This window comes from Rana temporaria, chromosome 1 (assembly GCF_905171775.1).
Source record: "Rana temporaria chromosome 1, aRanTem1.1, whole genome shotgun sequence".
In the NCBI taxonomy this organism is placed as follows: Eukaryota; Metazoa; Chordata; class Amphibia; order Anura; family Ranidae; genus Rana; species Rana temporaria.
In genome coordinates, this window is record NC_053489.1 from 639,646,791 (window position 1) to 639,671,213 (window position 24,423).

Sequence of the window (24,423 nt, forward strand, 5' to 3'; positions counted from 1 at the left end):
CGGCTGATAACAGAGGAACGGGTCAGGAGAGAGCTAGGGGACATACCTCTTTGAAGAGAGATAACAAAACACTTCAGATATATGTGCCCAGCTCAAATTTCATGAATTGGGTTTACATTCACTTAAATTTTTTTAAATTGGTAATGTCTCTTGCAAAGAATAATAAAAATAAATTAGATGCTCCTGAAATGGACGTCCCCTGGCACAACTCCAGGGCAACCTAAAACTGCCTCTGACCCAAATTGTGAAAGCATGCAGAAAAAGAGGAACAGTCTGCTTCCTTCAGTGTCCAGCCGCAAAGAGGCGAAACCTTTTTTATTATCACAGCTTTATAGACAGATTGACATCATTCATATGAGCACATCTGATTCGTTAATCCATATATGGCTTTCTTCTTGTGACGTCTATTCTTGACCTCGTGGCTTTCATTTCACAGTCAATCGCCATTTTGCTTCTTCGGTGGAGGGGGACGGAAGGAGTGAGAAGTAACAGTTGTTTTCACTTATCACTCCAAAAGGTTTTCTAACTCTATAATGACTTTTAAGGAAAATAATACTTGTTGCAACACACCCACACACACCTATATATATATATATATATATATATATATAGATGGATAAACTGAGTTCCATCTGTGCTTAAAGTGGATGTAAACCCTCCGTACACCCAGTGAAGTGAACAGCCTCAGATGATACACAGGGATGAACCAAATCTCCCTACGTAATATATATATATATATCAAGAAATAAAAGAAATAAATCAATATAAGAAAGAAAAGCAATATTTGAATGGTTTAGGAGAAAAATAACATAAACACAAAATAATCATTTTATTAACTCCATCACACTTCCTCTTTTCTTTTTTTGCCTTTTTCCTTTTTAAAAATAAAAAACGTACCTCCTCTCAACCTGTTTGGCATCCACAAGGTCCTTTGTTGGCACTGATATCTTTGCCATCTTCTGGGTTTGGACTCTTTGGGTATCTTCACTAGCCAGCCCAGCATCACATTTAGGAGAAGATAAGCTGCTAGCCTTCTCTTCTGCAAGAAAAGCCTACTGTACCTGCCCCCACCTTTTTCACATTACGTTATAATTCTACATTAATCACTTGACCTTCGTATGATTTTACGCCCTTCGTGACCACACCATTTTTTGGTATTCCCCACTGCGTTGCTTTAACTGGCAATTGCACGAACATGCAACACTGTACCCAAAGAAAGATTTTTTTATCATTTTTTTTCACACAAATAGAGCTTTCTTTTTGGCGATATTTGACCACCACCGTTTTTTTTTTTTTTTTGCAATATAAATGAAAAAAGACGTAAATTTTTTGAAATGTATTTTTTTTACTTTCTGCTATAAAACATATCCAATAAAAATGTATTCATGAATATAGGCCAAAATTTATTCTGCTACATGTCTTTGGTAAAAAAAAAAGTCCCAATAAGTATATTATTTGGTTTGCGTGAAAGTTTTAGCATCTTCTATAGATACTGGAATTTTTATTTATTTATTTTTTATACTATTAATGGCAGTGATCCGTGACTTATAGTGGGACTGTGATAGTATGGTGGGCAATCTGACACTGGCTGAGGGGTACACTAATTGACTAACTGACACTAACATCATCAGTGGCACTGATACAGTGATTAGTTCTGATACTATACACTGTCACTGTACTAATGACACTGGCTGTGAAGGGGTTAACATCTAGGGGCGATCAAGAGTTTTTTTTAAATGTGTGCCTAGCAATGTGTAATATGTGTAATATGTGCTGCTTTTACTAAGTGATCTTGCTGTTTTATCCCTTTGCAGGAAATAAAAAAACAGCAAGATCACCTGCCAGTGTTTGGAGCTTTGTGTTGTTTACAACACAGAGCCCCTTTTTGTGAATGATGGAGCCGATAAGCAGGTCCTGGCGATCAATCATTGACCGGGACCCGCTGATCGGCTTGTGCTGTAACAAATCAGTTGGCTGGGAAGCACTGATCATGTACCAGATACGTGATCCAGCACAGAGCAGCCGGCCGCCTTTGCAAAATTTTATAACAAAAATTAACAAAAACTAAGAAAGATTGTTTGTTTTTATTTTTCTGAATTTTTGGCCTTTTTCTGTTTCTTTAGCAAAAAATAAAAAACCCCAGTGGTGATTATATACCACTAAATAAAAGCTCTATCTGTCACAAAAAAATGAGAAGAATTGAATTTGGGTACAATGTTGCATTACTGCGCAATTGTCATTCAAAGTGTGACAGCGCTGAAAATTGGCCTGGGCAGGAAGGGAGTGAAAGTGCTCAATTTTGAAGTGGTTAAAGGAACATCAACACACCAGAAGCCAAGAGTTTGCCTCTACAAGGCAGTTGAAGCCCTCTTGTGTGTGTTTTTACCTAAATCTAAGATGACAACTGTTGTATTAAAAATGCAAAACAAATTCCTTTAAATAGTTGCAGATTTTGGGCATGCTACACATGCCCTAAAAACATCATCATTGTACACAGGGCATGTGTAGCACGCCCAGTCTCTCTGCTCTACTTCTGGGAGCCCACCTCTCAGTATATCAATGCCGCTCTCCCACCTGACCCATGTATGATGTGTTAAATGGCCTCAGCCAGAGCTACTCCACTGACCACGGCCCCTAATGCGTTTAGTCTCGGCCACTGGGCTTTATTTATAGAGTTCTAAGACTTGATAGGCGGAGCAAAATGCACCAGAGGGCATGGACAGTGGAGTAGCTCTGGCTGAGGTCATATAACACACCATACATGGGTCAGGTGGGACAGGTGTTCTGGATCCTTCTCTCTTCAACTATTATTTTCCTGCTAATTTTTTTTTCGTTTCTATTTCATTAACTATTAATATTTTAACTTTATTTGTTTTGTTTATTAACATTTTCACACATTTAACAAATATTTACACAGTTACCATTAAAAAAGGGAAAAATTGAAAAAACAAAAAACTTTATTTCATTTGTAAATAACTTTGCAATGCTTTGTACCAGAATCATAATTTTAGTGTCATTTTACACAAGACAAATTACAGAATAAAATGTGCACATTTCATGTGCAGTAATATTATCTATTTTTAAACTAACACTGCTCAAAAAAAAAAAAAGTAGAAAAAAGTGAGTTTGTTTAGCTTTGTTGCATTTTATAGTCTAAAGCCTCGTACACACGACTGGTTTTCTCATCAAAAACCAGCAAGAAAACTGCTTCTTGCCGAGTTTCCTGTTCGTGTGTACGAGGCTTTTGGGTTACTCGTCAGGAAATCTGGCCAGAATCTCGACGAGAAAAAAAAGAGAACCTGCTCTCTCTTTTTCTCGTCGAGATTCTTGTCGGCCTGTTTCCTGACGAGAAACCAGAGAGTGTGTATACTTACCTGTCACCGTGGAAACCGGCGCATGCTCGAAATGACCTTGACGCATGCGCGGTAGCTTCCATGGCATAGGTAGGGTGAAGCAGGATGGCGGTGATGGCATCGAATGTGACGAGCGCATGCTCGTCGTACGCGATGACGTCACTGTGTTCTTTCCTTTCTAGAGAATGAAACTAAAGTTTGTACACTCAGGCGGTAAGAGTTTCTTGCCAAGAATCTCGTCAGGGAAAACAACAGGTTTTTCCTGACGAGATTCTCGTCGTGTGTATGAGGCCTGAGGAATGCAAAGAAAAAAAAACATTGTTGCAAGACAATATCATGAAAAGAAAGCCTTGCTTGTCCTTAAAGTGGTGTTCAAACCGCAAAATTTTTTCTTTAAAAGTCAGCAGCTACAAACACTGCAGCTGCTGACTTCTAATTAAATTAATTACCTGTCCAGGGAGCCCGCGATGTTGCCCCCCGAGGCCGATCCGTCCATCGGATCAGGGTGGGGGGGAAGCCATCATTCTAACTAAGGGAAACCAGCAGTGGAGCTTCGCGGCTTCACTGCCCGTTTCCCTCTGCGCATTGCACCATCGGCGCCCGCTGCTGTCACTTAAGCTCAGTTAGCCAATCAGGAGAGAAAAGGGGCGGGCCGACCTGCTGCTTTATGTCTGAATGGATACACTAAGCTGCAGCTTGGCTTGGGTGCCCCCATAGCAAGCTGCTTGCTGCGGGGGCACTCAACAGAAGGCAGGGGCCAGGAGCTCCAGCCAGGGACCCCGAGAAGGGGAGGATCGTGGCTTCCCTGTGCAAAACCACTGCACAGAGCAGGTAAGTATAATATGTTTGTAAAGTTATTTTTTTTCCAATAAAATAACAATCACTTTAAAAAAACAATATATGTATTACTTTGTTATCATTAGTAATGACAAAGTTATTGCCGAATAAACAGTTCCATAGCAGAAATGTAACAATTGCTCTGGTCCATAGAGGGTGAACAGGTGTGAGACTAAAGCCTCGTACACACGGTTTGATTGTTGGATGACCGAGTGTCTGATTTTTGTCAAAAGTACGTGTGCAGGATTTTGTCTCGCATACTAACTATCCGCAAATTGTCATTCGACAAACACGAACATAGTGACGTACTAGAGCATAAAGAGGAAGTTCATTTCTCAAGCGCCATCCTTTGGGCCCAATCTGCTAATTTCATGTTAGTAGAAGTTTGGTTGATTCGCGATTTTCAGATCGTACAAAACAAATGCCTTTTAAAATACGTTTGGCCTAACTACATCAGTATCACCAGCAAAGCAGCTTCATTATTATCCCATTAAAGAAGACGAGAATGTGCGCTGCACTTCGACGTTTCATCAATTGCCGCGTCGCAAATGTTAATTCTAGATTACGAACGGTAGTTTACAAGACCAAACTCTTCCCAATCGTTCCTTGATTCCGAGTAAGCGTTGTAACGGTCACCACCGTTTAGGATTTTCCATTCCACCAACCCACGACAGCTTATCCGACACTCCAGCCGACAGGACCCATTCCATTTCCCAGAATAACGAGACACACAGCTCTGTTACTGGTTCCAAAATGAATGAATCTTTTAATGGTAAAACTCAGGTTTTTATACAGTTCACAACCAAAAAGCATGTTACAGGGACAATGAAACTCTCCAACCCCAACATCACACAATGGGGGCTTCAATACACATTCAGATGGGCTAATTACTAATCATTATCCAGACGGTCTGGCTCTGCGATAAGTGATCCCCACCTGTTACGCAAAACACATTCCTTTACTAAACATAATTGACATGCTAAATCACTATACCTGAGAAGTCAGACATCTGACCGTTCAGACTGCCAACACATATCTATCATCAATAGACTTTTCACACAAAACATACACAATGAAATAGTCTGTAGAAGCAGACCTAATTAGCACAATGGACACAGAATTCAATCACAGCAAGACACTTAAACATCCACAATAGGCAGCCTTAATTAGCATCTCAACAGTCTATGAGACATTCTTATTGACCTGTTGGGGGTCAGAATAAGCAACCTGTAATATTCCAAGATCCTGCAATACATGAATTATCATTAATGTCCCATCTCATGTAATCCGAGATATCAGTTCTCAGTCATCCTATGCCCAAAAGGGACATAGGATGACCCTAGACCCAAGAGTCATTAGTGCAGCTGGCACAGGAGTACCCCCCATCCTTCAAAAGTCTCTGGGTGTCACGGGCCATTCCGTTACAAGCGTGTTTTTACTTTCGACTTTTGTGTGACGATTTTTGTACTGACCTTCCGAAAATCAGACGTTGAGTTCACATCCGACAAAAATTTTATAGCCTCCACATCCAGCTTTTGTCTGACAAAAAAGTCATATCGGCTGTCAAAAGCACCGTACTAACGATCCGACAATTCGCAGACAAGCTCGTCTTACAAATTTCCCCTTCTGATTTTCATATTGTGTGTACGAGGCCTTGGTGGTTAAAGAAGAGAAGACATTTCAGTAAAACATGGAATGGCATATTTCCTTACACAGTAGATTGAAATGTGTGTCTTTGTTACATACCAGGCTTGCAGGTCGAATTTTGTGGCGGATAGAGCGGGAAGGAGGAGGCCTCACCGAAGGATGCTTAGTCTCCGTTGATGACCTCGAAAGCCACGTTGAGCATTTTGACCAAGAGGAGAAGACCGGACTTATGGAAGATGTTCAAACCTTTCTTGATTATTGGCCAAGTCAGAGTAAACAGTTTGCAATGCAGTACATCTCTCACATCTTTGGATTGGTAAGTCCAAACTGTGGTAAACTAAGTCTGCCTGGTTCCTTATGGGATCAGACAAATTTATTTAAAGTGTTACTAAACCCACAACAGTAAAATCAGTGTGTATATGCAGTAAAGCATGCTTGTTATACTCACTGTGGAACCTAAGGGGTTAATCCTCTGCACTGTGTAAAAAGCCTGTTTGATCCTGTCTTCTTTGATCCTCCCCTTATTCCATCGTCCCCAAACCATCTCCTGATAGTACATAGCCTTGGTGGCAAGCTGCACATGCTCAGTTTGGTGTGTATTGCTAGAGAATTTTTTTTTTCTTGGGAGGGTGCATGTGATCAGCACAGGGCCAATCAACACTGTCCAGACAGAGGGTCAGGGGTCCTGCAGCCTCATAGGACAGTCAGAGGAGAATGAAAACTCCTCCTACAAGCTATAACCAGACACTGATAGAAGTCACAAGACTGCTGTATAATGCGGATGAGAAAAAGGTATTTAGCAGCTTATATTTACTAAAACTATTGCATTTCTATGTTTTGTGTACAGTGGGAGACCAGAGATAGTGAATGCAGGGTCCTGGGTTTAGTAAGATTTTAAGGAAATAAAGATAAGTCTATTTTACAGATCATTAGGGCATTAGGGAAGGAAAGCAGGGTAGTAAAGTCAAGCACTTACTTGAAAGCTGAAAAAAGAAGGTTGCACAGAGCAACCTACTTTTACATGTCTTTGACCCACTGCAACATATATTGGGGGACCAAATTCAGAGTGTACATTGAAAATGAAATAAAGCCCAGTTGATATCAGCACACACAGTGCAGAACTGCATGCTCCCAACATGCAAGCATCATCTAAAATGACTTGGAACTAGGTCTATCTTTTTATAGCTCTAGTGTTTGATTGCTTTACTGTCTCTCTAATGCCCAGCTGATTTATTAGCCACTTCAGCCCCGGACCATATCGCTGGCCAAAGACCAGAGCATTTTTTGCGATTCGGCACTGCGTAGCTTAAACTGAGAATTGCGCGGTCGTACGACGTGGTTCCCAAACAAAATTGACGTCCCCACAAATAGAGCTTTCATTTGGTGGTATTTGATCACCTCTGCGGTTTTTATTTTTTGCGCTATAAACAAAAATAGAGCGCAAATTTTGAAAAAAAAAGCTATATTTCTTACTTTTTGCTAAAATAAATATCCCCCAAAAATATATAAAAAAACATTTATTTTTGCTCAGTTTAGGACATATTTTTGGTAAAAAAAATCGCAATAAGCGTTTATTGATTGGTTTGCGCAAAAGTTATAGCGTCTACAAAATAGGGGATAGTTTTATGCCATTTTTATTAATATTTTTTTTTTACTAGTAATGGCGGCGATCAGCGATTTTTATTATGACTGCGACATTATGGTGGACACATCGGACACTTTTGACACCGTTGTCATTTTTACAGCGATCAGTGCTATAAATATGCACTGATTACTGTGAAAATTACACTGGCAGGGAAGGGGTTAATCACTAGGTGGCGCTGAAGGGGTTAAGTGTGCCTAGGGAGTGATTCTTACTGTTAGGGGGCGTGGCTATATGTGACACGTCACTGTTCGCTGTCCCCGATCACAGGGAACAGACAATGCATGTTTACACTTGCCTCTCCCCGTTCTGCAGCTCTGTGACCCGATCGCTGTACACCGGCAGGCATCGAGTCCGCGGGTCCCGCGGGCATGGTCACGGAGCTCGCAGCGGGAAATTCAGAGTGGTGTATATATACACGTCACTTTGCCCAGCCATGCCATTCTGCCAACGTTAATCTACAGGAGCTGGTCGGAAACCGGTTAAAGAAAAAACAGCTCTACATTTTTAGGTTTACTTTAACAGAACACTCCACACAGACTTGAAAATGTTGCATTTAAACTGATTCAGGGGATAAGCACCTACCTGTGGAATGCCTGTAATTGATATTTTAGTATAACCTTCATACATGGCTGACCAGTTTGATGAATATTTATCCACCTGAGCCTTGAATATGTTTCAGCATTCCAGCAGGGCCGGCCCTACCATGGGACCAGATGGTACCATTGTACCAGGCGGCACTTTCAGGGGGGGGCGGGAAATTGCCGCCCGTCGGCCATCCCATTCCGCCAGCTCTGCTTTCCGCTCCACTGTGGGGCTTATTGCCGCCTGACCGCTCCTCCCGTTCCGCTCTCCGCTCCACTGTGGGGCTTATTGCATGAATAGAACCATAACAGGTCCTCTTTATACTCCTATATACACGTATAGAGCCATGATAGGTCCACTTTAGTTATCATGATATAAAATAATGGATGTGGGGGCATTTTGGTGGGCTTAATTTTTTTTTGGGGGGGGGGGGGGCAGCATTTCATTTTTGGTATCAGGCAGCACAATGTCTTGGGCCGGCACTGCATTCCAGTATTACCCTTTTTCTGAGTCCATTGTCTTCCTACTTGGAATCTGGTTGGAATTTTTTTTTGATGACATTAGCAGCACTGATTGACTACCTATTAATTGCCATTGGCATGCATGTTGAGCTCACTATAGGTCTTTAAAGTCAGACAGGAGACTACCTCAGCATATTCAGAGATAATCACAGGTTATGGTTATTTTCTGCATTACTGATGGGGGACCAAGTGGTTTCTTTTGCCCAGTTTGGAATAAGATTTGCTAACGATACGTGCCAATTTGTAAAAATTCCTTAGGAAAAACCAAAGGAAAACACTGCGCTAATACGTGATAATAAAAAGATGATAATAAGTGACAAAAGCAGCTAGTACCTATTGCTCATAATACCCAAAGCAAGAAAAACATACATACAAAAGAAGGTACAGCGCTGATGTGAATGAAATAAATTGTGAATGAACCAGATGAATAGTGAATTAGCAAAATAATCTGTGACTTAATAAACAAAATAAATTATTTGTATTAATGAAAAATTCCTTATAATGTCCAAAAGTGAGAAAGAAAAAAGTTTTTATGCTGATCCTCCACCAATCAATGATTGAATATAGGTGATAAATAGCAATGATGATAAAAAATCTGTGAAAAAAGTCCAATGGTAAAACAAACAAGATTCCTAGTCTTCCACCAAGAGAAAACACCCGTGTGATGGTATTCCAATCTGCTTACCAGATTCACTGACCGTTTGTGCGGTCAGATAGAGCCCAGAGATGTTTTAAAGTCCTCTCAAGTGGACTATATACCAGCAGGTTACACAGATCGAATCATCTACTGCTCCAAAACTTCAGATATAATGAGGATGCGTTTTCTTGTCTAAATCCATGTTTACAGATGTAAACAGATGTAAACATGGATTTAGACAAGAAAACGCATCCTCATTATATCTGAAGTTTTGGAGCAGTAGATGATTCGATCTGTGTAACCTGCTGGTATATAGTCCACTTGAGAGGACTTTAAAACATCTCTGGGCTCTATCTGACCGCACAAACGGTCAGTGAATCTGGTAAGCAGATTGGAATACCATCACACGGGTGTTTTCTCTTGGTGGAAGACTAGGAATCTTGTTTGTAGATACGTGCCAATTACCACGTTTGTATTGCATAGCTATTTGCTAACTTTGATTGTTCTATTTTCTTCCCTCTCCTGTGGGTTGTTGGTCAATTTGAAAGATAAACTGCAATGGATTCACTTTAAGTGACCAAAGGGGTCTTCAAGCTGTCGGCGTTGGAATTTTCCCAAATCTCTGTCTAGTCAACCATGACTGCTGGCCTAACTGCACAGTTATATTCAACAATGGCAAGTAAGTCAACTATTTTCTAGAGCAATGTTATATTAGAAAAACATTGAATTATTGTGTAAGATTTACTGGTTACACTTTAGACAACCTTTTATATGTTCTATATACTTGTATGTATCAATGGTAATGAAAATGTGCCTACCAGTAGAATGAGTAGTCATACTGCAAATGCTGAATCTGGCTCAGTATTGTGATATGCCTGTTTTTAAAAGGTCTAATAATTATAATAATTATTTAATGTCTAATAATTATAATAATTATTTAATGTCTAATAATTATAATCATTATTTAGTGTCTAATAAGTATCCTATTGGAAACAATGTGATGTGAATGTAATAGTCTCTAAGGTTAAAATAGTATCATTAGAATCATAAAAAGACAGTTTAGGTGAATTGGACAGCGCTCTTTCAGTAACTCCAGCTCGGAGGACACAGCTTTGTAAGGCCTCGTACACACAACCAAGTTTCTCGGCAAAAACCAGCAAGAAACCAGCAAGAAACCGGTCGTGTGTACATTTTCGTCGAGAAAACTGTCGAGAAACTCGACGAGCCAAAAAGAAAGCATGTTCTCTATTTCCTTGACGGGAATGGAGAAAATTGGCTTGTCGAGTTTCTCAATGCCTTCACAAGGAACTCGACGAGCAAAACGATGTGTTTCGCTCGTCGAGTTTCTCGGTCGTGTGTACGAGGCCTTACACTTGGATAGGTCATGTTACCGGCAGGATTTCCAGGTGAACATAAATGGAAAAAAAAGATAACCAATGCAGCTACCCTTTTCCCCCAAAAATAAGACCTAGCATTATTTTCCAGGAGAGCTGCAATATAAGCCCTACCCCAAAAAAAAGCCCTAGTTTGTAAAATCCTATAATCCACTCTATTACAATAGTATATTATGTACAATGTGTGTGTTTTTGTAATATAATTGTGGGGAAGAGAGCTCCGGCGGGTCACAGAAGCGCAGAGCGCCGCTATAACGAATGTAATTGGCACAATTATATTACAGAAACACACACATTGTACATTATATACTACTGTAATAAAGTGGATTATAGGATTTTACAAGCATTTTAACTCGGTTCACACTGTGGATTCCTGACAGGCAGGGGGAGAGAGGGTGAGAGCAGACAGCACATTACATGGAAGACCTACCCCAAAATAAGCTCTATTGTGTCTTTTGTTTCCAAAATTAAGACCCAGGCTTATTTTCGGGGAACCATGGTACCACATATAGGACTAGAAAATTGCAATATATTGCATTTTGATTCTATGGTTTTGATATATATTTTAAGGATAATACCCACGGGACCAAACTTTGCTTTCAGTAGGGTAACCTTGCCAAGCTATATTCAAAAATGATGGTCAATTTTATTTTAGCTAGTTACATATCTGCAAATGTTCATAAGGTCTATAAAAGTTTTGAAACAGGTTGCCTTCAGGCTCCCTCTACCTTGCTTAAAGAACTTCTACACTTTTCTCATAAAATCCCAACCACCCCTCCCTAGCACCTTCCACTAATCTAACTTGGACCCACCACCCTTTGTTAAGCTATACATACTTGGACAAATTAGGTTGCTGATATATCACCTACTCGGGTCTATGTGTCGAAAACGGATACAGGACTGAGGAACAAATCTGATGTTTGGCACAGGGATGCAGGGGTGGATAATGTGGGGTTATGGGAAATGCAGGGGCTGTAGAATGAGGTGTAATGGGGGAAGGTGCAGGTGGGGCATAATGTGGGTTGATGGGGTGATGGGGGGGGGGGGGGGTTGCAGAATGTTGAGTAATGGAGGGCACAGAGGGTGCAGAGTATGGAGTAATAGGGGGCACATAATGTAGAGTAATGGGGATTGCAGGGGCTGCAGAATTTTAAATAATATGGTATACAGAATGTGGGTAATGGAGGGGAGCAGAGGGTGCAGAATGTCGGGTAATGTGGGTTAATGGGGGGTACAGAGTGTGGAATATTGGTAGGAGGGGGCAGAATGCGGGGTAATGGGGGATGCTAGGGGTGCAGAGTATAGGGTAATAGGGATATAAGGAGTCTGGGGTAATGGGGAAAAAGGGGTAGTGATAGGCTCAGGGGTACACTGTGAGGTAAAATGAGGGTGCAAGTGGAGTAGTGTGAGATGTAGGTGGTACATGATGCTGGTAGTTGGGGATGAAGGCCGTGCAGAGGCCTGGGTAATGGGGAATGCAACGGGTTCAGAGTTGGTGTAATGTGGGGGTGCAGAAGGTGGGGTGGTGGGGAAAACAGGGGGTACAAATGGTGCAGGAGATACTGAGTGTTTGGGTAGTGAAGGATACCAGAGGTGTAGAGCAATCTGTCAATAGGGGTGCACTGACTGCAGAGTTTAGGGCAGTTGGGAGTGCAAGGGGTACAGAGTCTCGGGTAGTGGGCAGGGCCGCTGATTGAAGGTTACTGGTGGTAGCCCTGTCTTGTAGGCTGTACCGGGCCCAATAATTTCTAATAGCAGCCCCAACATGCACTATCTCCCATACAGTACAGGCAGAGGACAAAGAAAAGAGTTGTAAGATAAGAGAGTTGCATACATAGTCTAGTGCAGTCTTGTCACAACTGCACTGTTTATCCTGGCCTTATTCTAATCAGTATATAAATAGACATCTGATAAGGTCTACTACTAGTCTTTAGCCTTAAAAAACGTGGGTGGTCTATATCCAGGCCTATATTTGGTAGAGTCTGAAAACCTTAATCTGAAAATCACCATTTAGAAGATGAGTAACCACTTTAGGATACTGCTAGGATGATTTTTATTTTTTAAATTAGAGTTTTTAAATACAAAAAACTTCTGACCTACATTGTTGTTAGGCTATAACTTGTACTAAATTCTGACACAAGGGGCTAGATTCATAAAGACTTACGAAGGCGTATCAGTAGATACGCTGTCGTAAGTCCGAATCCGCGCCGTCGTATCTTTTAGCGGTATGCTCAAATTGAGATACGCTTCTCTGTTGCTAAGATACGACCGGCGTAAGTCTCCTACGCCGTTGTATCTTAGTTGCATATTTACGCTGGCCGCTAGGGGCGTGTACGTCGATTCACGGCGAGAATATGCAAATGATCAAGATACGCCTATTCACGAACGTACGCACGGCCGTCGCATGTAAGATATGCCGTTTACGTAAGGCGTAAAGATAAACCACTAAAAAGATGGCGCAGCCAATGTTAAGTATGGACGTCGGATCAGCGTCAAATATTCCACTTTTTACGTCGTTTGCGTAAGTCGTCCGTGAATGGGGCTGGGCGTAAGTTACGTTCACGTCTAAAGCAATGACTATTTGCGGCGTAATTTGGAGCATGCGCACTGGGATACTTTCACGGACAGCGCATGCGCCGTTCATTAGTAACGTCAATTACGTGGGGTCACGATTACTTAGCATACAACACGCCCCCTACCAGCCTATTTTGAATTAGGCAGGCTTATGCCGGCCCATATACGCTACGCCGCCGTAACTTCGGGCGCAAGTTCTTTCTGAATACGGGACTTTGCCTCTCAAGTTTATGGCAGCGTAGCGTATATGAGATACGCTACGCCCGCCTAAAGATAGGCATTTGTTTCTCAATCTAGCCCAAGGAGTATTGTAGATGATTGTTTTTCAAACTTAGGTTAGCTTCATATCTATGCGGGTGTGGATCTGTGATTAAATTGCACGCTTTCCCACACATAACAGACGCGTGGGGGTGCCATTTTAATGGCACCCCCATGCATTGGAAACTGGAGTGCATTTTCCTATGCTGGAAAAGGCATAAGACCACGTGCTTTCTGTGCGACTGTGGTTTTAGAAAGGGTGTAGGAACCTTTTCCCTATGTTTCCCACAGGTACAGCAGCCCTTTCAGATGAACAGGCCGCTGTTTCTAAGCAAATGCGGCTGCAGGAAAATCCCATAGATGTGAACCTGGCCTAATGTTCTGCAGATGCATGCTTGGTCACTGGCCTAAAAAAGAAAACTAATATAGCCACCACAACTAATTATTGGCAAGCTGCAATATATTACAATTTTGGTTTTGGGTTTAATAGTACCTTAGGTAGGGATTGTTTTTGAAGTCTAAAGCCGCGTACGAACGGCCGTTTTTAATGTCATGGAAAAAACAATGTTTTTTTCGACGCGATTCTTGTCAAGCCTGCCTTGCATACACACGATCGTGAAAAAAAAATGCTCGAACAAAGCGCGGTGATGTACAACTCGTATGACAGGACTATAAAGGACCATTTGGATGGCGCACCCCTTTGGGCTGCTTTTGCTGATTTCGTGTTAGTAAAAGTTTGGTGAGAGACGATTCGCGCTTTTCAGTCTTCGTGCTTTTCAGTCTGTTACAGCGTGACGAATGTGCCATCTCCATTACAAATGGTACTTTTACCAGAACGAGTGCTCCCGTCTCATAATTTGCTTCTGAGCATGCGTGTTTTTTTCACGTCGTTAAAGCCTACACACGACTGTTTTTCACAACGTGAAAAACGACACGAAAATTTAGAGCACATTCTAAATTTCTAATGCCCATTTTTCACGTTGAGAAAAATGCTCTGGAGCCTACACACGATCGTTTTTAATGACCATTTAAAAAAATTTAATTTTTCACGTCATGAAAAACGGTCGTGTGTACGCGGCATAAGGTTTTTCTTATAGCAAGGTCTAGAAAGGTTAATAAATATGTAATAGCAGATGTAATATCAGAACTCTGTGTCTTGTATATGAACACTTAGCCAAGTGACCTTAAGTGTCCTTTTTCAGTAGAGGAAGCATAATGTCACGTAACGCACACACTAAATGTACTAAAAATAGGATTCTGTCATACAGATCTGACGCGGTGTGGTGCTATTTGACTACCTTGATCTTGTATAAAAATAATAATAGTCTTTGTTGCAAATGTGTAACTCAATCTTAAAGAGGAAGTAAACCCTGATGGGTTTTACTTCCTCTTTGTTTCTCTGCAAAGGTAAAGCATAATGGGCTACTATGCTTTGGCCCTACTTCTCCTTTAAAAACATCTGACAGCCAGCCAAGATTCAGTTTTCATAGAAAAACCCCACTGTCTGTGTTGTAAATGTTGAAAATAAGTTTCTTCACAATGCCTATAGATACAGTATCATATATACAAATGTGAATGATGGTTTGTTTTAAAGTGCTTTTGCTGCTTGATCAGAATATGCATGATCATAGGCGCCCGCTGATATTTTTTCAGTGGGGGACGCTCCGGCAGCGGCGATGCACAAACGCATTTAACTCTTTTTTCAAACACTAGTGGTGGTTAAAAGCGTCCCGATAGTGGCCGAAAAGCGCAGCTAAAACGATGGTAAAGCGCCGATTTTTAGCGCCGCTTTACCAATGATGCGGTAAGCTGGCAGTGTGAAATAGCTCTTGAGATAATTCAGCTCCATGCCCATATAAATATAGCCTAGAGAATGTACAGACCCCCCTTCAGCACAGATGGACCCCCCTTCAGCACAGACCCCTTTATTCAGCATTGATGAACTCCCCCTTCAGCACAGGCCCCCCCATTCTGCACATACTCCTCCATTCAGCACAGATGGACCCCCCCTTCAGCACAGGCCACCTTATTCTGCACATACCCCTCCATTCAGCACAGATGGACCCCCCTTCAGCACAGACCCCCGTATTCCGCACAGACCCCTCCATTCAGCACATACTCCCCCTTCAGCACAGATGAACCCCCTTTAAGCACAGATCCCCCTTCAGCACAGATAGACCCCCCTTCAGTACAGACCCCCCATTCAGCACAGATGGACCCCCCCTTCAGCACATACCCCCCCTTCAGTACAGACCCCCCTTCAGCATAGATGGACCCCCCATCCAGCACAAACCCCCCCTTCAGCACAGACGGACCCCCCTCCCCCCATTAAATTCAGTACCTCAGATTAGCCATCACTGCAGCATAGGCAGCAGGTTCCCTCCCCCTGTGTACACATAAACACTGGAGGGGGAGGCGGCTTCACTCTGCTCACTGTGCCTGTGTGACATCCGGCCCGGGACTGCTCAGACAGCCCAAGGCCGCAAGACTCTTTCAACACCTTCTTGATTTTCCAGGGGGGGTCAATTGCCCCCCCTTGCCCTATGGAGCGGATGCCCATGTGCATGATCTGGGCATGGGTTCACTTTAGGCAGAGGTTTAGGTACTCCTCTTTGGGAGGGTCAGTTTCTACCCAAATTGTAGCATTTTTTTAATACTGAGTGATGATGTCATACTACTGGATTATCATAGTGCATTGTAAAAAAAAAAAAAATTGGTATGGTAATGATACTATATCTGTTGCTTAGTGGATACATTTCTGCATTGAGCATCTAATTATAGAGGTATTTTATCGCCCCTTTCCTTTACTATTCAATGATCCAATGGATTGCTCCCCCTGATAGCATCTGAAAATCAATCAAACACAATTTTTTTTTTAAAAAAAGGTCCATCCATCGAGTAAAAACTGCAGTCAGAATAAAAAAATCACCAATAAATTTATGAGTTCCTGTGTACTATACCTAATGTCTCCGTTAGATGCAGCAATTCTTGCCAATAGAAATACCAAGCATTGCTTTCACAGCTGATGAAAATATCTCATAGATTTGGTTTTAAAGGCATTGTAACAAATGGTTACCATATTCTTCTGAGCCCAATGTCTGAAATGGGCCTTATATCTTTCTGTAGGTAAGAATCAGCATACCATGTTATTGCAGGGCCGTCGTAATAGTATCATGGGCACCAGGGCAAAGTAATGCTCTGAGACCCCCTACCAGCTTGTCCCAATTTACACACCAAAGTATAAAAAGTTATTAGAAACATGCCATAAATCACAGGTGTCAAACACAAAGCCCGCTGGCCAGATCCGGCCCCCCAGGCCATTTCATGTGGCCCTCGCACCTCTCCTGCAGCTGCAGGAGAGCTCCAGCCCTCCTCTGGTCCTCCTCCAGAACCTTACTTTCTGCTTTCAAGCAATGCTTTCAGCTTCTTCCCAGCAGCAGCATAAGGAAAGGGAGGTGCACTGTGATGTAAGGGAGAGTAGAAGACTCAGCTTCTGATGGTGGGATGGCTCTTGACATCTAATGTAAAGGGAGGGGATGTGCTGGACTTCTAATCTTACAGATACAACCAGTCCTCTTGAGGGCAATCATAATGCTGATACGGCCCACGATGAAATTGAGTTTAACACCCTTGCCATAAATCAAAGATAAGACAACACGAGTATGGGGGAGGCAGGAGGGCACAGTACAGGTTCTGGGACCAGTCTGGGACATAGCCATCTCGGGACAGCTTAGTAAAATTGTGACTGTCCCAGAAAATCCAGGACAGTTGGCAAGTATGATGTAATGGAAGATTATCATGGGGCCCCCCATGCACCTGGGGCCCCTGGGCAATGTCCAGGGGTGCCCATGCATTAAGACAGCCCTGTGTTATTGTTTTTTACAGCACATTACACACTGCACATTTATAAATCACATTGGCTTGTTTTATGTATGTACATTGCCATCCACCTGATTTAGGGTTCCAAATCTAGCAGAATGTTATTCTATAAAATTAGTAAAAAAAATGCCAGGTGAAGGGCACTTGTAAAACTCAAGTGGCATCCCTGCAATGTTAAAGATGATCTCCAGATTTTAGTAAAAGAAAATATCCTAGAAATAAACATACCTAAACTTAAAAAAAAAAAAAGAAGAAAAGTTCCAGTATGCACATCCTTCATCAGTCATGTTGCCCAGTCATGCAGGTCCATATCAGTCATGAAGATCGACACCTGCCAACCGACCAAAAGGAAAAAAAAAACTCACTGAGGCACATCCGACCCCAAATTACATCTCCAGTCCCTACTACTAAAGTAAACAAAGTGATGGGGTCACTCAATGATGTCATTTGGGACCCCAAAGCTAGCGGATTGTTATTCAATAGAATGAGTAATAAAAAGCTGCCAGGAGGAGGGCACCTATCAGTAGGGTTGCCACTTTTTTGTCAAGCCAAACCCGAACACTTTAGCAAAAAAGTGAAAAACATTTTTCTTTATTATACTCTAAAGGATTGTAAAAGACCTGGGACACCGTTGGGCACTCCAAAAAGAATAGTAATGTGGCATGCATAGTGCCCACTCACCCTCCTATCAGGCAGTGTTCTGAGCTACATTCCTGTCTGAAACCCCGGACACGTGATTCAAAACCCGAACTGTCCAGGTGAATCCCATACAGGTGGCAACCCTACCTGTCAGTCAAGTGACTGGCCTCTCTGCAATGTTAAATCTGAGCTTTTAGTGACATTTAAATTGTTTGTTTTAAACCAAGGTGTTCCAAATAAATTATTTACTTCACGAACAGATGCAGTGGCTGTCAGCGCTGTATGAACTATATGTAGCCTCAGACCTCGTACACACGACCGAGGAACTCGTCGTAAAAGAAACATCGTTTTCCTCGACGAGTTCCTTGTCAGGCTTGTCGAGATTCTTGTCAAGCTTTCTTTGCGTACACACTGTCAAGACAAAATCTCGCCGTTCTCAAACGCGATGACGTACAACACGTACGACGGCACTATAAAGGGAAAGTTCCATTCCACTGGCGCCACCCTTGGGGCTGCTTTTGCTAATCTCATGTTACTGCGTGTTAAGTAAAAGTTTGGTGAGAGACGATTCGCGCTTTTCAGTCTGTTACAGCGTGGCAAATGTGCTATCTCCATTACAAACGCTACTTTTACCGAAGGCACGCTCCCATCTCATACTTTATTCTGAGCATGCGCGGGTTTCTAAGCATACACACGAACATGTTTCTCGTTGTAAACCAGCCCGACGAGGAAATTGAGACTCCCGACGAGGAAAAAGAGAACTTGTTCTCTTTTTTTCTCGTCGAGTTCCACAACAGTTTTCTCGACGAAAAACATACACACGACCGTTTTCCTCGGCAAAAAAGCTCTGCCACCAAGTTTCTTGATGGATTCTGTTGAGGAAAACGATCATGTGTACGAGGCCTCAGTCATACCGTATACAGTGTGGAGTTCCAGGAGTGAAATGGGAACTTCCTATCCCACAAAAGGGAGTCGGCCTGAGCAGCGCTCAGCCTTTCACAAGGAGCTTTGTATTCTTTGAATGACTACAAAGCTTCTTGCAAATCGGCAGAGTTTGTGAAGTCGTCAGCCCATCTCTTTGAATCAGCCAGTCAGAGGAAGCTTTGTATCCATTACTAGAAAGGGATAGAGAGACAAAAAGTAACAATATTGTTACTTTTTTATTTACTCTGTTCCATTCATTTGCACATCAAGTGGGTAAGCTTCGATCTGCATATAATGATAGTTAAAACAACCTGACAAGTAAAATAAGATTTATTTTATTTTAACCACTTCCTGACGGCCATACGACTATATACGGCCTCAAGGTGGTTCTAAATCTCTGGGTCGCCGTCTTTTTACGGCCTCCGCTCCTCTGTCCCCTATTTTGTAGGCGCTATAACTTTTGCGCAAACCAGTTGCTTATTGCGATTTTTTTTTTTTACCAAAAATATGTAGAAGAATACGTATCGGCCTAGACTGAGAAAAATATATATATATGCAATATACCTCGGCCACACTCGGCGCCGTTCCTAATCATAGCGGTCCCTGTTCGGCGGCGGCTGGCGGCACTCAGGGCTGTTAATTGGATGCTCCATTCCTAAAACTCTGGGCTTTTCAGGGACCCATTAGGGGCTCCAGCCCCCCTAGCCACACCCTCCAGACGCCCCTGCCGGTGAGGTTAATCTCATTTGTGTTGTGAGGCCTGGTTCACAGCTTTGTGTTTTTTAATTACGTTTTCAGTTTTGCAGAAACACACTACAGTCCATTTAACATGGTTAAACTAGTAGGATGTAGTTCACATCTGTGCAATTTATGGAAAGGCCCAGGGAATTTTTTATGGTTTTTGGTTCCATAGACTTCAATGGATGAAAAACATGTATTGAAAAACACAAAATGCACCTGCAATATGCAAACTGCAACCTGCATAGGTGTGAATCAGTCCATAAATAACATAGAACCTTAAATTGGGCCCGTTCTTTTGGCACAGTCAGAGCTGTGATATAATAATATCTGTCTTTCTCTATTAGCAAGTTAGTTTATCATGCTGTGATGAAGCCATTTCAAAAGCAGGGACCGATGTGTTCCTAATGCCTGACATTTAAATGTCCTTTCATTCATATCGCAGTCCAGTCTTACCCTCTGCTCCAAGAACAGCTGATCTGGATTACTGGCTGACAGTAGCTGGCAGAGACATGTTCAGTCACTTCCCACATATCTCTAATAGCATGTGACACAGGTGGACATGTAGGCTGCCTTTATAAATATTCTCCGACTACCGGTGCTGAATATGGAGCAAATCATAAGGCACATAGATCCCACCCTGATACAGCTTGTTTAGGGTCCAATGAGACCTGTACATTGAGTTGCATTACCAGACAGTGGGGGCTATTTACTAAAGGCAAATCCACTTTGCACTACAAGTGCAAACTACAAGTGCAAACTACAAGTGCACTTGAAATTGCACTGAAAGTGCACTTGGAAGTGCAGTCGTTGTAGATCCGAGAGGGACATGCAAGGAAAATAAAAAACAGCATTTTAGCTGGCACATGATTGGATGATAAAATTAGCAGAGCTCCCCCTCATTTCAGATCTACCGCTTATGCCGCGTACACACAACAGTGAATAAAGGGTTTTTCCAATGCTTTATTTCCAGGCCAACATCAACATCAATTAGGAAAGGAAAGGTTGATGAAGAGAGAAAGGAGAACCTTGCGGTATCAGGCCTGGATATGAACAGAGCAGCTCTGCTCTTAGTAGTACCAATTTGCGATTCGTCGCCACTCTAGCTGGAGTGGGTGAAGTGCCCCCGGACAGACCCCTCTCACTAGCCTGGCAGCCGAAGTGTCACTTAGGATTTGCTGGGAGGAACAGATCTCTCTCACAGACCTGGCTCTAGGGCCTCTGCCACAGGCCAATTACTTTAAGTGAGCTAAATGGTCGAATGGAGCGAATCCTCCCAGTAGATTTCTGCACAGGTCACCGGCTGACAGCAAAACATACCTGTCAGCATTCCGGTCACCAGATCCCCGATTGGTTTGTTCAAGCCCTGTTGGACAACCTGCCTCCGGGTTCTCCTCAAGCCGACCCCCTAATCGAACCGCACCCAGCCTGGGATCCTCTCAATAGGACCGGGAACCCAGTAAGTCACTGGGGTCCCGGTTTGTGTAGCCTGCAATTCTGGCCAGGTGGGCCTCGCCGGCGGGGTCCATGGATGCGCGCACCCTAAAGGTGGATGTCGCACCTGGAACCGGGACCCCGCAAAGATTTTAGAACACATGACACCTGTCACAGATATACCCTTCCCTAGCATGCCTTGCAAGGGAGAAACTTCTCTAATTGGCTGCTGGGGAAAACTTGCTCTGCCATTACCCCTCTAGCGCCAACTGCCTGCCAGGGATGGTACTGCATCCCTGGAGTACAGATTGACCCAGTGGACATTTCTGGAATGACAGAAGTCCCAATTTGAATAAATTGTGAATAGGAGCAAAGTAACTCTCCTATTCCCCATTAACTTTAGCGTAGTGCCCATACTGAAAGTAAGGGGGCGCTACATCAGCATGTTGAAAAAATGAAGTTTTTCCAACTTCATCATTAAAACGACGTTGCCCACACACCATCGTTTTTAAAAAATGCTCTAGGAAAGCGCGGTGACGTACAACACGTACGACGGCACTGTAAAGGGGAAGTTCTATTCGCCTTTGGGCTGCTTTAGCTGATTCCGTGTTAGTAAAAGATGATTTGCGCTTTTCTGTCTGTTACAGCGTGATGAATGTACTCCATTATGAACAGTAGTTTTACCAGAACGAGCGCTCCCGTCTCATAACTTGCTTAGAAAAGCTATTTAGGAAAACATTTTTTTACCTTTACAACCCCTTTAACTTTTACAGGGGAGAATTTGCCTTCCTAGGGGTAGATTTCCTCTCACTTCCTGTTGTCTCCCTCCGCTTGTAAGTAGGAGTCGTTTGTAAGTCGGATGTTTGTAAGTAGGGGACCGCCTGTACTTATCAACTTGTGATCAAGTCCACAGGTCCAGGATCCGGGGATATGTTCCTCCCTTGTCTTTGAAAACAACAGATTTTATAATTGGCTATAAAGTTGTGAAATTAAACAATATAACACAGAACCCAACTGTGTCACCACCATTTACAATATTCCATTCCATCGCCCCACGACAGCTTATCCGACACTCCGACAATCCAGCAGACACGATCCATATGTATTTCCCCAGAATAAACGAGACATACGCTCTGTTCTCTGGTTTCAAAATGTATGAACGAACTTTAATGGTACACTCTAAGGCCTCGTACACACGACCGAACATGTTTGCTGAAACTGGTCCGCGGACCAGACTCCGCGGACATGTTCGGTCGTCTGTATGGCCGACCGGACCGGATTCCCGGCCGAGCGGACGGGTTTCCAGTGGACGAATGTTTCTTAGCATGCTAAGAAACATGTCCGCTGGAAGCCTGTCCGTCGGACATGTTCGGTCGTCTGTACGACTCACCGGACATGTCCGCTGGGCCAGAATCCCCCGCATGCGTCAAAGTGATTCGATGCATGCGTGGAAGCATTGACCTTCCAGGGTCGCGCACGTCGCCGCGTCATCGTCGCTGCCACGTCACCGCGTATCCTGTCCGCGGGGATTTCGGTTTGATGGTGTGTACAACCATCAGACCGAAATCTCCGAGCGGACATGTCCGATGAAAACGGTCCGCGGACCGTTTTCATCGGACATGTCCCGTCGTGTGTACGAGGCCTTAGCTTTTTATGCAGTTACAGGCATGTTACAGGGACAATGAAACTCTCCACCCCCAAAACATCACACAATGGGGCTTCAATCACATTCTTTTAGATAATGACATTCAGAGGAGTTAATTATCCCCCAGACGTTCTGTCTCCGACAATAAGCTATTCACACCTGATCATCAATAGGCTTCTCACACCAACAGTGTCATTAGCATCACACAATGGAAAGTCTTTCAGGAGCCAGCCTCAATCAACACCTGAAAGCTAGACATCTGACCCTTACAGACTCAATCAGTACAATAGACACAACACAGTATTAGCATCACACAATGGACAATGGGATATCTTAGGAGTCTATTGACCTGGTGTGGGTCAGCATGAAATCACCTGTAATATGTCCAGATCTCCTGCAATACATGAATTATCAGTAATGTACCATCTCATGTAATTTATAATTATCATTTCTCAGTCACCCTATGCCCAAAAGGGGCACAGGATGACCCTAGACCCAAGAGTCATTAGTGACGCTGGCACAGGAGTACCCCACATCCTTCAAAGGTCTCTGGGTGTCACGGGCCATTCCGTTACACCAACCATTACAAATCTTATAAAGGTTTGAGTTTCCTTTTAGCCAGAACATATGGGACTTTGAAAATAATAAAGAATATAAGAGACAAAAATTTGTAATGTTTAATCTGAAGTCATAGTTGTGCAAATAAAAAACGTATGCTCTATCATGTTTATATATTACTATTATGATTGAGGTAATTAAATTGAATGTTACGGGCTATGTATCATGCATAAGGAAAGTAAAACTATTTATTATTTTTATTATGTATTATACAAATTGTAGGTATTTCGATTTCTAGAAAGCAGTGAGTATCTAAACCAAAATCATTTGAGCTACTGAAAATATTTTGCGTCAAAGCATATAAAAAAGAAGCTGAATTGATACATAGCCTTTGTTAATCGTGAATGCCTTAGTGATCCCATGATCCCACCCTTTTAATTGAAGCTCTTGTTCCAATATGCATTGTAGACTCTTTTTTTGTTTTTCAGTCATGAGGCTGTAAAATCAATGTTTCATACACAGATGAGGTGGGTCGGTGTCCACGAATCATTGTCCAACCTTCACTCCCCATCACATGGACCCAATAACCCACTCCATGTCCTAGTCCCCAGATTCCCATCACCTCCTCCATATTTGTATCCATGTTTGGGACCACCATTAATACTGTTCTTTCTGAAGCCTGACCATCCCGTTCTAATCTTACCCTATGTTTCATGCATTGCACCTCCCACCTCAATGACTCCTTGGGTGCACAGTAACATCATATCATCTGAAAGCATGAGCTGTTGTCAATACAGGTTTTGAAAAATAAATGAGTCTAATGCCGCGTACACACGATCATTTTTCAGCATGGAAAAAAACGTTTTTCAGCATGTTGAAAAAACAACGTTTTTCCAACTTCATCATTAAAACGACGTTGCCCACACACCATCGTTTTAATAAAATGATCTAGCAAAGCGCGGTGACGTACAACACGTACGACGGCACTATAAAGGGGAAGTTCCATTCGCCTTTGGGCTGCTTTAGCTGATTCCGTGTTAGTAAAAGACGATTCGCGCTTTTCTGTCTGTTACAGCGTGATGAATGTGCTTACTCCATTATGAACGGTAGTTTTACCAGAACGAGCGCACCCATCTCATAACTTGCTTCTGAGCATGC

General features: G+C 42.7%; 1 protein-coding gene across 2 annotated transcripts in view; it reads left to right on the forward strand.

Annotated features, from left to right (window-relative positions):
• SMYD1 (SET and MYND domain containing 1) overlaps positions 1 to 24,423 on the forward strand; it is a 64,517-nt gene that overhangs the window by 19,242 nt on the left and 20,852 nt on the right. The window contains exons 3-5 of one of the 2 annotated variants that reach the window (XM_040335459.1): positions 5,940 to 6,153; positions 9,771 to 9,901; positions 23,754 to 23,792. In XM_040335459.1, coding sequence (XP_040191393.1) covers positions 5,940 to 6,153; positions 9,771 to 9,901; positions 23,754 to 23,792 — 384 coding nt within the window. The remainder of the gene's footprint in view (positions 1 to 5,939; positions 6,154 to 9,770; positions 9,902 to 23,753; positions 23,793 to 24,423) is intronic. The other variant, XM_040335460.1, reaches the window with a different exon arrangement.